The sequence below is a fragment of the Sinocyclocheilus anshuiensis genome, unplaced genomic scaffold (assembly GCF_001515605.1).
Source record: "Sinocyclocheilus anshuiensis isolate Anshui unplaced genomic scaffold, SAMN03320099.WGS_v1.1 scaffold813, whole genome shotgun sequence".
NCBI lineage: Eukaryota > Metazoa > Chordata > Actinopteri > Cypriniformes > Cyprinidae > Sinocyclocheilus > Sinocyclocheilus anshuiensis.
In genome coordinates, this window is record NW_015540942.1 from 1380955 (window position 1) to 1397249 (window position 16295).

The 16295-nt window shown below is 39.8% G+C and overlaps 1 protein-coding gene across 4 annotated transcripts in view; it reads left to right on the plus strand.

Annotated features, from left to right (window-relative positions):
- LOC107689638 (retinoic acid receptor alpha-B-like) overlaps positions 1 to 16295 on the plus strand; it is a 92764-nt gene that overhangs the window by 24906 nt on the left and 51563 nt on the right. The window contains exon 1 of one of the 4 annotated variants that reach the window (XM_016487725.1): positions 9887 to 10828. The exons of the other annotated variants lie outside the window; for them this stretch is intronic. Within the exon in view, the coding sequence (XP_016343211.1) occupies positions 10666 to 10828 (163 nt within the window). The 5' untranslated portion in view covers positions 9887 to 10665. Of the gene's footprint in view, positions 1 to 9886; positions 10829 to 16295 lie in introns of those variants that run through there. 4 annotated transcript variants of the gene reach the window in all.

The window sequence follows — 16295 nt, forward strand, 5'->3', positions numbered from 1 at the left end:
TAAATATATGCATAATGAATCTTTCATAATGTCTACAATTTGTGTGTTATAATGAGAGGATTCATGAGCACGCAAACTTAAGCACTGCATTGCTCAACGCTGCAAACACGTGTTATAGCCAAAACAGAAACTCTGCACGCTTGCAACTGTTAATCGTTTATATTTATATTAGTTCATGTTGCTTTTGTGCAATAGATGAATAACAATTTATTTATTTTAGATATTTTATGTTTAGATATTTCTATTTTGCGGGAATCCCGTGCATCATTTTATTCTCCCGCATCCCGCACACACACGAGTGTCTACCCACCCGCACCAGCACTAGCCCATCTTGTCCCGTGCCGCACTCTGTTGCGTCGGGTCTCGCGGGAGCAGGTCTCTAATCCACTGGCACTTGACTCGACAATTTCTATTTTGTGGGAGTCCCGTGAATCATTTTATTCTCCCGCATCCCGCACACACACGAGTGTCTACCCGCCCGCAGCAGCACTCGCCCATCTTGTCTCGCGGGAGCAGGTCTCTAATCCACTGGCACTGGACTCGACAGTGCGTGTGCTACGTCCTTTTTACAATCTCTAGATTATAAATAACTGCATTCAGCAATGTAATGCGGCAGTAACGTATAGAGACCTCGGCTTGTAACTATACTCTAATTACTATTTTGAAAATTATAACTGTTAAATTACTCCGTTACTAAAAAAGTAATCAGATTACTTAGTAAACTAAGTAATGCGTTACTGCACAACACTGCTTATAGATAGCTTGCAAATCAAATATGACACCTTTCGATGCACCGTGTTAAGTTTAATGTCAATGTCAACCTGTGGTTACAACACACATGAGAACTAGTGCCAAAATGGTGTTGATGTATCGTTTGTTGTCCGTTTCAGAGACATTAAATAATAACTTAAATTTGTGTATGTTCCTCACACAAAGTTATTGTATGTCCTTTTTTTTGTCCTGTTCCCATTAACTTTCAATATGTAGATTCTTTAAAAAAATCTTTGAAAATCATACGGTTTGGAATAACATGAGAGTCAGCAAATCATGACTGAATTAAACTGAGAACTGTTCCTTTAAGGTTTTAAACTTTCCTACCACATTTTCCATTGTTAGAACATATGTCATATGTTAATGTTGGATTAACAGGCATTGACTGATTTTGCACAGTTTTGTTTCTCAAGGTGTCAGCACATATTCTTTAACAAGAGAGATCTTTTGTAGAAATGTATTGCATGTGTTCACATTTGCATGGGGATTAAAGGGCAAATCTATTTTATTGATCACGTCCTCTACATTTTTAGCAGTATTAGAGACAGACTTCATTTTAAAAGGCATTGACAGTAGACCGTAACTCTTGTTTAGATGCAGACTATTGAATCACACGTAATGTCAAAAATGAGCTGTAATTATACTGAAGCAATATCCTGTAACTCAGTGCACATATGCTCCAGTTCAACTTTTGTCTCATCCAATAGAAATCTGGTCTGCTGAAATATGTGGAAGGGCTTCTAGAGTGACAGCATGCTTGTTTTCTTAGACTGGAGTTTGGAGACGGGAAGTGCAGTGGCTCTCGGAATGGGGACCAGAATGGCTAGCCAATTGGGCCGGGGGTCAGGGTGTTTGTTCCTGTTCATGTCCACAACCCCCCCACCCCACCCCAACCCCCACATGGGTTTGCAGCTGCTCTGGAGAATTAGGGGGAATCCCAACCTAACTAATAGTATAAACTGCATGCCTCACAGTAAGGAAGAAGAAAGGGGCTCAAAATAGATCATGTCCTGAAAGTAATTGAAGATTGTTTTAGACATTTTTAGGAATGTGACATCTGCATAAAACATTTTGGAGCGTTGCGTGTGAGCACTTTAGATGGTTGACTTAATTAAGTCATCTACAGTGTCTGTAATCATGTTAGAATTGTTTTGCATGAAGTCACGGGAGTGTTGAAATTCTTTCAAAATAATGTAAAAACGGCATTATTCATTTGAAGGCAAATGTGAGTTACTCCTTCAGAGGAGGACCCAGATGTGCGAGCTGGACTGTTGATGAAGGGGGGTGGTTCCAGATGGTCCACCCAGGCCTGGTTAAATATGATCAGTCCACTGGCCTCCCCCACCGCCTCGCTGAGCCTGTAATCCATCGTAACTACCCAGCCCTCTTTCATCTCCCTTCTCTTTTCCCCCCTTTGCACTTCCCTCAGAGGAGTGGATTATAGAAGGTACTCATTCTGCATTCAAGAAGCACACTGGAAATGGATAGAGCGAGAGATCTCTTTATATCACACTGTCAGATACAGTGTGGACTGCATGTAGAAATACAATGAGATGTTCATATTATAGCTACAATTCATATTATAGCAAAGCATTTGACAAACTGAAAAACACATTATATGCTTTGACAAGCACCCACAAATTTGATGATCGCCTTCATAATATGTAAACATATTTTCATGTAAGTTGATGATGTATTTTCTACTCACCATAAGAGCACTGTTAGATGTGTAGATGTGAAGAATAAAATAATTGTGATTAATCTCATGACGTTCAGTCTTTAAAAAGCAGAATTAAACGTAATAATTCTATCAAATTCTATCAGCCTTTTAAAAATATATTTATTATTGTACTTTAATAACACCTAATAGTAATATAAATAAATGAATACATTGATTTTATATGATATTATATTTATAAAATTGTGATTAATCTCATGACATTGTCATTAAAAAGCAGAATTAAACAATAATTCTATCAAATTCTATCAGCCTTTTAAAAATGTATTTATTTAATAGCACCTAATAGTAATGATAATAAATAAATACATTTTTATATGATATTATATTTATATATGTATTTATGCATATGTATGTATGCTTTTATTTTTATCCATTTTACACATTTACATTATTTTCCTCTAGTTTTTTCAAGGACCACCTTATTTATTTATTCATTCATTCATTCATTCATTGTTTTTATTCATTGTACATATTTTACACACTTTACTCAATTTTTTCTGTTTTCTTTTTTTTTTTATTTTTAAAATTTTTCCATGGACCACTTATTTATTTATTTGCTTTTCTTTTTGTTCATTTTTACACATTTTACACTGTTTTCCTATTTTTTCTTTTTTACAGACCACCTTCCTTGCAGTTTGAAAACCTATGACCTAAAATTAACCCATAGCCAAATAGCCATTTAGGCATTGCAAACTCTCATTCATTCTGCCTTAATTCCCGTATGTAACACCCACTATTCACAATCAGTCGGCGCTGATTTTTAGAGAATGCATCATATCACCCTGTACAACATGAGAATTTGATATCCAAACAGCTTATTAACATTTCCCTCTTCATTTACTTCTCAAGGACTGAACCTTTAATCTCTTCATGTTTGTTCTGAAGCACTCCGTGAGTCCTGATCAACCCATCCCATTCGTGGCCCCCGTCTGCCCCTCTTCCCCGGCGCAAGTGCATGAGAGCACTTGTGGAATGCTGTGCCTCTATTGTAATTGAATCAAGGGGAGGGAGAAAGATGGGTTAATTACCCTCTCAAAGTGGCCAGTGCACTTGGAGAGGAGGGTCAAACAAGTCATAATGGCGCATTTGCCAGGCCATTGTGAGAGTACTGTAGCAGAGCGACTAGCTCTTGTTCCCGCTTCAGACCGTTTTAGGGGGCTTTCGCTGATTAAAGGGGGGATTTGCGTCGGCTGCTTTCATGGGTCCTTGGCCAGGAGAATCGATATGTCAATAGGCTCAGTATCTATATGCAAAGCGGAGGTTTGGCCAGCACATTCAGAGCTTTTTGATATGCATGGGGCTTATGCTTAAGCCACTGGCAGTAAAGACTGAGCATTATCACAAAGGCTGCTTGATGTTCTTATGTGTGGTGATATGGGGTCCTCCATGGGGAGTGGGTCTGCTTTGATAAGATAGAGAGCTGGTGGCCTGGGAGGCTGGCTGGCTCTGGTCTGCCGAGGTGTGTTTTGATGACTCAGAACACCTTTAAATGGAGAAATCACTGGCTTTTGTTTTGGCTGCCCATCTATGTAATGCACCAGATTCTTCCTGCCCAAGGCCCACCATCACATCGCAGTCCCATTGGGTCCTTTGTGTGTTCGTCTCCACGTGAAAGAGAGCCGGAATGAGAAATCAAGAGCGAGAGTGTTGGGGGTGAGGGTCTTTCCTCTAGGGGGTGTCAAGGAAATGGGCCTGTTTAGAGAGCAGCCCCCTATCTGTCTCTCGTCCTCTCAATATCTCTCTGTCGTGCTGGGAGTAGAGATGATGGGGCTTCCTTTCATGCTGTTACCATCCGCAGAAGATGGAGTAGTGCGGGGACACCGGTCGGGGTCAGCGGACCTCCCCCACCCTGTACTCGGCTTCACCTCGCTCTTAGGCTCTTTGAAATGGTGATGATGATGGGGTGACCCCCGCTGCCCCCCGATGCGACGCCCTCAATGAGGCTTGGGTTTGGTAGGTCATTCCACTGCCCCCGCTTTTCCCTCCCCAGAGCTCCACAGCCTCCATGGGGAGTGGGTCTGCTTTGATAAGATAGAGAGCTGGTGGCCTGGGAGGCTGGCTGGCTCTGGTCTGCCGAGGTGTGTTTTGATGACTCAGAACACCTTTAAATGGAGAAATCACTGGCTTTTGTTTTGGCTGCCCATCTATGTAATGCACCAGATTCTTCCTGCCCAAGGCCCACCATCACATCGCAGTCCCATTGGGTCCTTTGTGTGTTCGTCTCCACGTGAAAGAGAGCCGGAATGAGAAATCAAGAGCGAGAGTGTTGGGGGTGAGGGTCTTTCCTCTAGGGGGTGTCAAGGAAATGGGCCTGTTTAGAGAGCAGCCCCCTATCTGTCTCTCGTCCTCTCAATATCTCTCTGTCGTGCTGGGAGTAGAGATGATGGGGCTTCCTTTCATGCTGTTACCATCCGCAGAAGATGGAGTAGTGCGGGGACACCGGTCGGGGTCAGCGGACCTCCCCCACCCTGTACTCGGCTTCACCTCGCTCTTAGGCTCTTTGAAATGGTGATGATGATGGGGTGACCCCCGCTGCCCCCCGATGCGACGCCCTCAATGAGGCTTGGGTTTGGTAGGTCATTCCACTGCCCCCGCTTTTCCCTCCCCAGAGCTCCACAGCAACCGCTGCCCCATTCTTGGCCGCATTTGTCATGTCCAGACCCCGCAAGCTGCACCTCTATGGGGCTTTTGTTCCCCAACCTGCTGGCTAAGCAGTGGATTTCAGATGGACCATTAACATTTGAACCAGCTTGGCACATTTCCCTATTGCACTCGATCTGTGCCCGGGCAATATCATATAGGTCAAATAGGTCACTATACATTGCAAAAGACCAATGATATCATGTTAAGAACTGTTAATCGTGGGGTTGTTAAGGCGACTATATAGTATGATGTGTTAGATGATAACAAAAATCATACCGTAGTACAGGACAGAAAAATGTATTAATTAATTTTGGTGGACACAAACATCATATTCAGACAAATCATACATATATATGCCTTGAACATACTCAGCTGATCTTATACAAACAGCCATGTGTCATTGAGCTGTTCATCTGTTGTTCGGGTCAGAAGGGGTCAGCAGGTCAAATAGAGTGTTATGATGCATAGCCAGGGGGACAGGTGAGATGGCCTTGACCAGTCATGCCGCACCCTAATCATAGCAGAACATGTTCAAACTGCCTATCACCAGGTCATCAGAATAAGATTAAATCAAATTTGTTGACTATGACAAAATAGAGATGCATTAAAGGGATAGTTCACCCAAAAATGACAATTAATTTCAATTGTTTTTGTCCATATAATCAAAGCCAATGGGGCTCCAAAACAATATTAGTCACCTTTTTATGGAAGCCTATTTCTGCCACATAAGAAAAAAATGCATTGGTAAATAATAATTATGACATAAAAGTCCAAATTATGAGATAAAAAGTTATTATTATGATGCAAAATGTCAATTATGACATTAAAACCTTTGGCTTTTCATGTCACGATTATGACTTTTTATCTTATAGTTTAAAGTTTTTGTCATCATTTTGACCTTTATCTAATAATTATGGCTTAGTATCTTATTTCGTAACTCATATCTTATAACTTTTTATCTGATAATTTCATGTAAATTTTGTCAATATTAGCTCTCTTAAACATATTCTGACTTTATGTCTCTTAATTGTTTTAGTATCTCAAATTTTCATGACTTCAAATGATTTTGTCAACTTGTGTCACAAATATGAATTTTTGTCATAATTATGATTTACCAAAACATGATTTATGTTTCTTATATGGCGGAAATGGGTTTCCATACCTGACTCTCATATATATTCTGAGACATTTTCCAAAATATCGCCTTTTGTGTTCCACAAAAGAAATAAAGTCATACAGTTGACATGAGGATGAGTAAATTATGACAGAATTCTTATTTTGGGTGAACTAACTTTTTAAAGTCTGATGACTGTATGACTATAAATCTGTAATGACAATGTAAATGTCTCACATATTCACCCTCAAGTACACAAACCCACATTCAAACAATCAAACAACTCACCATAAGGATGGTAAGAGGCTGGATCTATTCTCATCACTTAATCCTTGACCTTGAGCCAAGAGTAATGAGATGGGACTGCTCAAGCAATCAGGATCATCAGTGGCCCTGCGGACTGGTCAATAGCCTTCACCTGCTAACATTACACATCTGGCAGGGAGGTTCACAGTAGCTAATCTCCACCATATGTTTACCACAGCAGTAAGCATCAGCTGGCATATAGTAACAGCACAAACCTTTCAATGCATTTATATTGTATCATAATTTACAAAGCTCCATGACATTTGATTATTAATGACTATATAAGAAATAACCCTCTTTTTATGTCACTCACTTTCAGGAAATTGCTTCAGCGAACCAGAACCAGAAATTGGTTCACAGAAGAGTTAATAGCGTGCATGTCCGGAGATTGCGATCAAGGTTATGTCACTCAGATTAAACTTACTGCCTGTGTGATCGCATTTTATGGGAAAATGGTTCACTTTGTCATATGTATTTTTTATATAGCTGGAGTTCAAAAGCTGTCACCGTTGAGAATGTCAAATGTTATCTTTTTCTTGACCTTTGTCCATTGTTAATAGCATGTGGCACATCCATACTGTGCTACTATATAATGAGTCAGTACAGGCGCTCATTGTAACAGGACTGAATGATGGCCCCTCCCTATCAGACAGATTAAAGGCATTGTGAGTGAATGCAAACACCCATCTGTTCATCAGGGCCGGGCATTCTGGGACAAACTGGGTCATGTGACTGACAGAATAATGATAAGCATTTAAAACTGCATGCTATCAGTATGCTAACACCTCACAAACCCAATCTAATAGCATTGACATTGCGTAATATGTGCTCTTGAGAATGTGCATTCGCTCTTAACATATATCACGCAGCATTGATAAGAAGTGGAGCTTAATAGAAAATAAAAAAGCTTTTTTATGTGTATTTAGAGGAAGTGAGGTGGGGGAGGTGGATTGAGGGTAATAAATAGCCTCACACTTTCAAGTTGCCAGCAGGTTTTCTCATGGATTTCCTCCTAAAGCCCCATAAAGTCTTTGAATTCCTAACAGCCGCCATACAACCCCGCTCCTCCCCCGATTTACTGCCCCTCTCGACTCCTGCAGTCTCAAGGTATTGAGAATCTCAGGTCATTTGCCTCCATCAATGACATATGTAGCTTATTATGTAGGCCTAGGTAGTCTGTTGTTGTTTTTGAGATACATGATTATGACTTATCCTTTTCTAAATTGCCACACAATTAGATGCCCTATGTTGGTGTACTTACATTATTTGTCAATTCAAAACTGTGCAATCTTGATAATGGAATATTTAGCAAAGTTACTAAAATTAGAGAGTTGGAGTCAAATTTCAGCTTATTTTATGTGAAGTCACGGTCAAATTAGCGACATTTCGCTTGAACAAAGTGCTCCACTGTCAATAGTGTAGCAATGTATGTATGAAGCACAGATAACACAGAAAATTTGCATGACCAGTTGAACCTAATGACCAGTTGAAATGACCATAACCATTTTAACTGGCACAAATATAAAGCAGTATTATTTAAAGCCAGCCAGTTCCCTCCTCCCTGACCATTTCATAGAAAGATTTATATGGGTCTGGTTGGATTAAAAGGACTGTCCATTAATAAACGTGTATTTATTGAATGAGCGGCCTTTTGTGTGGAGGCTAATATTTTAGATGGTGAAAAATCAGTACAATACCTCTTACATGTCAAGGACAAAAATGTGAGGGCTGAAGCCGGAAAATAAGGGGAGGCTAATACGTCGTTTCACTGATGGATGGAGCCATCAGTGGATGGCAGCAACCTTGGTGCGTTGAGCTGACGGATGCTGTTGGGCTGCAGCCCGAGTGTTCATTGCCTTGTTATGAACACTACTCTCCAGACAGCGTCTATGGATTTTGTGGTGGGAAACTAGATAGTGTTGCAATGTGTTGTTTACCTCACTTTGTATTGATAAAGCAGTCTTGGGGTCAGTGAGTGTCTGCTCTTTACAGGGACAGCATTTACTGGAAGAGGTGATCATATGAAGAGAGTGTTTTTTTTCTTTAAGACTTTGTGTACCATTGTGATTATGTACAGCGGCTCCATAGATCTGCACTAAAGAAACCTAAACAGTCAGAGATCAACATGTGCAATTACCTGCATCTGTCCTTCTTCAGGTCAAGTCATATATTAATGAATATTTGTTATAATAAATTATACACAAGAGATGTGTGTAAGTAAAGAGTTCACACATACATACCATTTGCTTGGTCTTCCATCCCCTCTATAAGAGATGCAAAGTCATTCCTTTCCATGGTAGCTTCAGCTTTCAATTTCTCAATCTTTCTATATATATATATAAAAAAAAAAAACAGTGTTACTAACAATATCAGAACTTTTACATTGCCTGTTAAAATATCTTAAAGGGATATTTCACCAAAAAATGAAAATGACTGTGTTCAACAGAAGAAAAACTCGTACAGGTTTGGAACAACATGAAGGTAAGTAAATGATAACAGAATTTCCATTTTTGGTTGAACTATCCCTTTAAGTAACGGAAGAAAATAAGTAAAGACTGAACTGCAATGAGACCTACCACACTTGGCATATTCAAGAAGCATGGGTACTCAAAGATTGTAGAAGTCCCCTTCGATATCCACGACCTATGCCTGATCTTCATCTCCACTGCTGATTTAATAAAAGATACAAAGAATTGAAGAACAAAGTATTGATCTCAACAATATACCTTTTAATTAATTTCTGAATACTTTCCGTACCCACTGTATATAAAAGTTTATTTCATACATCAGTCTCAAAATGTACACTAATATATATATATATAGTCCTATTATTATTAACTACAAGTTCCTCTATTACCGTAAGTATTTATTTATAAGATTAAGGGATACATAATATCTCAATTCTTGCAATGGTTATACACACGTTTGTATTAGGCTAGTTGTATTATGTAGTTGTCCATAACAAGTTAAACATTTTGTCTCAATGGATAATACAGTAGACCTAATTAAGCTTGATCAAAATAATTTTTGATAAAACAAAGATTTATAAAATTATACTTATAAAAGTATTTCTTTTAAAACTTCTTAGCCCAACTGTACTAAAGTCCAGATAACTTTTTTACTTTTTAGAAAGGAGCAGTCAAATAAATGTAAACGTGTATGTACAAACTTTATACTTTAGCCTGTTATGGCGGCGGATCCTCGTTGTTAGATGGCACATTGATAAGACTTTATCAGCAGCCAATCAGAGAGCGGAACACTCCGAGTGGGGGTTGATGTGGGCGGAGTTTGTGCGCAGCTGCCGTCAAGCATTGCGGTGTGGGATAGCCTGGAAAGTGCGTGAAGACCGGAGTTATCCTGTCGAAGAGCGCTTTTGTTTTTCAGGGAGAAATTTCCCACAAGTATGCGAGGGGTTCGACGCAAGATGCAAAAGACATTACTTTGAGCTCGCGTCTTCGCAGGGTCTGGAAACACAGGAGCAAGTTCTTCCCGTGTCCGATCGGCAGCCCTCCAACGGGATTATTCACGAGACCGAGCGCTCTCTCTCATCGACGCGGACGACTGCGTGTTTACAGTAAATATGCGTCAATACGTCGATCTGTTAACGCATAGTATTTAGAAAACCTTTCGTTGGGGGCAAGGAGGCGTTTGGGAGCTTTTCAAGACGGTCGCTGTTAAGAGTTTTCGGACGTTTCCACGGGCTGCGCGCGGGACTCTGCTTATACTCATGTAGCAGTTTCACATCGATCATTGGGTCACACATAGAGCCACAATTTCAACAGCACGCTGTGTTGCAACAACTGGCGCAGGATTTTAAAATCTGAAGAATGTAGTTCATTCCCCGTGGACAGCGCGAGCTTCATAAACACACCGAGAAGAACATCGTCTCTCTTCAAGTTCTTATTCACGCTATTGTGCGAAATCCCACTTTTTGCTCCAATTTTATTGTTTTGAATAGGGTTTTTTATTTATTTATTTATTTTTATTTATTTTAACCTGCAATTTTTCAGTTATACATCACATTTCGATTATTTTTGCTTCGTCAAGAAGGAAGCATTTACTTTTGGAGAATATTTGGTTTGATTTCACGATGTACGAGAGCGTGGACGTTGTTGGACTGACCCCTAGTCCGAACCCGTTTTTAAGCATGGATTACTACCACCAGAACCGCGGCTGTTTGATCCCGGATAAAGGCCTCGTGTCGGGAGCGGCCCGCGGGTTCAGGACCCCGCACTGGAGCGGCTCGAATCACTGTAGGTGGCCTTTTGTTTTCTTTATCCTTAACGCAGTCGCTGATCTAACATTATACGGGCAATTTCATTCTGAGTTCCTCCCCCGACTGCTGAATGTTTGGGGGGTCACTGGGGCTCTTACAGGGGCAACTACACCTCAGCTGATGAGTGTGTGTGGGTATTTTCCAACATGTAGGCTGTGTCTTGAACCTAGTGAGCTGACTAACTGCTATTGCACTGTAAATATATGTAATTCATTTTAGTGCCTGTTATGATAGAATTAGGCTCTGTTGTTTTCCAGCCAGTATGCTATGAATTCATTGATAGTTGATAATATATGAGAACTGTATTTTTAGTATGGCTTTATTTGAATGCTACATTTATTTATATATATATATATATATATATATGAAGTATCTCAGTCTTAACCCTTTTAGGCACCAAATTTCCACCAGCTTTCTATTGATTTTGCTCTGACCCCTTAAAGTCACAAGTGTCGCTGGTATTGTATCAATATATTGATATTGTCATGAATGAGTAACAGACTAATCAAACTAAATGTTTGTGGGTTTAAATTCCTTAGGCTTGGGGGTCAGAGGTCCATTTTGAAGCAGTTTCTCCTAGTGACCACTACGCATTACATTGTGTCAGTTCATTCTTAGAAACCATTAACTTGTTTTAGTTTTTTTGTTTGTTTGGTTGGTTTGAGTGATTATGTGCACTTAGTGCAGTAGTTTTTGCATAACATTTAACTTTGTTAGTTGAAAGCATTTTAGATTTGGCGTCATAAAGATCAGATTGGTTTGAAATTCCATATCCAACTAATGCGCATGAGAATCAGGTATACATTTACATGTGCATTAATCAGTGTTTCCTGTAAATTGTGAAACCTACAATATTTTGAACCATTTTTTCCATGTGATTTGGTGTTACTCCCATGTGCTTTGTGGTTACTGCGTGTTACCACCTCATTTTATGCATAATCTTAGTGGTTGCTGTGGAAAAACCTTTTACCTTATGAAATTTATAGTTGCATCATTCATTTTACAAACTCTCGATCTTCAACATTTTACCTTCAATAAAATGTAGAGTAGTGTGATAAACTGAGAAATATGTGTTTAGCTGGTGAGCTAGATCAGAGAAGTTCCATCAGCAGCTGTGTGCAGCCAACTTTGAATAGAAGCTACGTTAATGCCACCAGTTCCTGTGTGCTAATTTTACTACTGTTTTAAAACATTGGACATGTTCTTAAAATGGTTTGAAAAAATTAGGTGTTTTTCCCAGTAGCCATTGTGTCTGAAAGGGTTAAGGGCCTGATTGATCGAATTTTGTTTAAATGCTTTACTTAGTTCTTACTAGGGCTGAACGATTTTGGAAAATAATCTAATTGTGAATTAATTTTTTTTTGTTGCCAATATTGCGATTGCGATTTATTTTTTTAAAGCTCATTATGCTCTGTATTATTCAACGAAGACAACCTATAAATCATTATATAGTATGACCAACACAATATTAGATAGATTAAACATAAATGTTCTTTTCCGTAGGCCAGGCCTATATGTTCCAATGCTAACAAAAGTAGATTGCCGAAATATAAAAACAAATCTGTTGCTTTACCACACTACTTTAGGCAATTCAGAGTCACTGTAATAAACATATGTAAACATGTGGACTGCAGTAAACACTGTCTATTAACTTTAGACCAGTGGTTCTCAAACTTTTTTGGTCACGCCCCCCCCTTTAAACCTATAAAAAAATCAGCTTTTTAGCTTTTAAATGACCAGCACCTGCCTGGGTCTGTGCGACTTCATCTATGGCTTTTCTCTTCCCTTTCACAAACCGATCCATCTCCCATTCTAAGTTACATTCTTTGGCTGTTTACCGTTTTATTTATTTTCTTTTTCTGCTGATGGAGTACGTTTGAAGTACGTTTAATATATATGCTTTCAAATATTTCCGCGTGTAACGTTAGCTTGCCAGGATTTCACCACAAAACCCGCCCAATTGCTACTCAAAACTAGGCCAATTGCGTTTCGAGGGGGGTTCCACTGGTAAAAATCACGTTCCCGGGGGTAAAATACACGTTTTTTTGGAGGGGTTCCCCAAATGGCAGACTTGGCAACACTGTAGCGTGCTAACTTGACGCTTCCTCTGAAGACTGCTTAGATGTGTTTGACTTGAAGCAACGCTGCTTAGACCGATCTGTGTGTGTCATCAAAGTACTTTTATCTCGCTGTACTTTGATGTCATACACCGATCGATCTTCAAGTCGAACACACCTCTTTACTCGCGCGTGTCACGTGACCGAGTGTAATCGCAGCCTCTGCGATTGAAAAATCGTGTTTTTTAATATCGCGATATTATCGCAAATGCAATTAATCGTTCAGCCCTAGTTCTTACTAAGCAAGATACTTGGAAATTAAATTGGTTTGAGTATTTTAAGTAACAAGTATTATTGAATATTAGCAATTATATGTAATATCTATTAAATCTCTTGAGCATAATGGAAAATTAGAAGAAATAGGGACTGCAATACCACATCTTGTACAAGGCCACTAGACAACGACAATGTCTTCTCACAGTGTATGGTATGTGTTTGCAACATGAGTGTGACATTTCAGGGGGCCAGAATCTGTCTGGAAACATGGTCTCCAGTGATTGTTGGGGCATGTCAACATTGCTAATCTTGTGTAAGCCTGTTTGAAGGATGATTTGTTCTGCAGCTCAGCATCCTTTTCTTATGGAGAACAGTCGTAGCAGCCGAAGTATTTATGGTTCTTGAAAAGGGCACGTAGAGCAAGTAGACTCGGTGGTGCGGCTCGACCTCAGAGCTTTGAGGAGACGAGATCTAAATGTAGTCATGTACAAATGATAAGTGACGGGCCTAAGATCATCTGTGAAGTTGTTTGTATTGTATAAGTGGCATGTTAGAATGGAGTATAGTGTCCAATTGTCTCTTTACCTCCTGTAGACCTCAAGGTGGGTTGTGATTTGCTTTTTAATCCAATAAGATATTTCATATTAATCCATATTTCTGTAAGAGTGACTCTCAGAGGCGGCTTATATGTGTCAGGAGTAACCATGTGCTTGCTTTTTTAACCCATCATAGTCTCCACTTTGCAGAGTAAATCACAAAGAGCTCGAAAGACCCGAGAGGGCCATTGACTGAAGTGCAATGAATTGCTTTGCTCTTTCAGATAATCCTCAGAATAATTAAAACCAGACAGCAGCTTTTAATGACCACATTCTGAGTTTTCTCAAGAAAGATCATGAGACTTTGATTAATGGATGTTTTCAGAGTGTGTTCCTTTAAGTGACACTCAAAGTGAAGTGTGCTGTAGTGTTGTGTTTTTCTGGTACTTCTGTCTCTGTTACCTTGCTTTCTTCTGAAGCGTGCCATGTGATTGGTTCTTAGTGGCCTTCAAACATGAGCACCTTCACGGCCATCAGGAGCGGATTAGGCCCTGCACTTCCCTGACCTCCAAGCCCTGCTACCTCTGCGCAGTGAGAGGCTCTGGCGCTCCGTGTCTCAGGGAGGCATCCATCACGGTGTGTTTGAAAAGCTCTCCATCATTCTGAAGGCTTCCTGGGACCCAGCAGAATGAAAGCTGGCAGTCAGATCTCTCTGCTGTTCCTCCCCCACTAAAAGACTGTTAACGTTCTATTCACAAGCCTCCTCTTGACATTCCAGTGTAGCTCTTTTGTTTTAACAGAGAGCTTGATCTATTGTGAACATGCATTGTTGAAGAGCATGCTTAGATCTCGTTGCTGTATCATCACAGTTACATTTAGTTTTATTTATAGCATCACACTAGCAATGTTTCTATCCAAGTTGTGAATTTGGCTTAAATGAAAAATCTAAATATTGCAAAAACGGTTAATAAAAAGCTAATAAAGCAGCATTTCCATCCCACACACTTCTGGGAAACTTGATGCAAAATAGAAATGGAAGTTGTAGCTACTGGGCAAACTAAAGTGGCTCTTTAAAAGTAATATGTTTACAAAATATTCTAGCAGTTGGTGAGAAATGCCTTATGTCAGGGATTGGCACAGCGTCAGAGAGCTTTGAGATGTAACTTGGTAAATATTTTTGGCTCTGGCAATTTTAAAACAACCAGAGCAGGTTTTGTTTTCTTCTCTGCATTAAGTCATGTGACTCCGATATCCTGAAGATCAAAGGACTTTGATGGGCATCTGTACATTTATTCTTTGACTTTATCCACCTCAAGGAGTCATATACTGCATTTTTAAATGCACATTTTTTAAATGTTATCAGCATGTAACTTATCTTTGAGTCCATTCAGCGTATTTTTAATGTATCCTAAAATAAGACAAAACACCATAACTCGCTAGAGTGTGGAGCTGAGAAAAATTACTTTAAAGATTTTGTTTGTCCAGCCAATCTAATTATAGGTAGGACACTGGAAATCTGGCAATTATATTTTTGTTGTAATGAAAATGATCTACATAAAAAAATAAATTTTACCCCTATTTTGAAGTTACTGTACTGTAGATGCCATTTTGCAACCAGTTTATTGGCAATGTTCACTAATGTAAAAGGATGCAAGAGATAGCTTAATTACTTTTACATCGAATTGAATGAAAATAGCCTAACCTAAAAGGACGACTTGTGGATTGATGTGAAAGGCAGCAAGTAGGAATAATGCTCAGAATGCTTGTGGATTAAGCATCTCCGATGACATTCATTGCCATGGATTTTATCGTCTTACAAGAAAAGGTAGGATATGGAGTTAATTACGAACTGTTACTACTGATTTTATGTGTGATCATTAGGCATGGGCCAATTACCAGTTTCAAGGTATATCGCGATTTGAAAATTTCACGGTTTCAAAACCACTAATATTTTCCATTATACCATTCCTGCGGTATGCTCAGTTTTTCATGTCTCCTCAAAGACTGAAAGTGTAGGAATCCCTCAGGTTGAATGCAGTGTAGAGAGTAACACGCCCCCTCCTCCTGTTGGTGCGAGCGAGCGGTCAGTCACGTGTGTGTGTAGTAGGGGTGCTCCAACTGATCGGCTACTGATCACTATCGGCCGATAATCATGTTGGGATGATTGATCATCGGACTCTAAAAAGGCCGATCTCAAAAACCGATCTCAAGGGGATGACGCTGCCGTGAGAGGTTTGGCGTGACATGCAGCGGCACCATCTCAGTCTCTGTCCAGCACGGGTGAAATCATTATAATGCTGAAGGTGAGGCACATTAAATAACTTATAAAGTAATTTGAAAACCTTGTGTGAGACGTAATTTCACAAACAGCGTGAGTGAATCACCGCGTGCGTGTGGTGCGTATTTGTTCCGCGCTCATGTTAACGAATTAAAGCGTGCACACTGCAGACGGTTGCTGTCCGGCAGTGCGTTCAGGAGCGGTGCGTCTGCTGCAGTGCCGAGATCGTTTCCTCACCGAGTCTATTGCTGCGCTGCAAGCGCTGAATTAAAGTAACAGCGCATTGTTTGCAGTAAA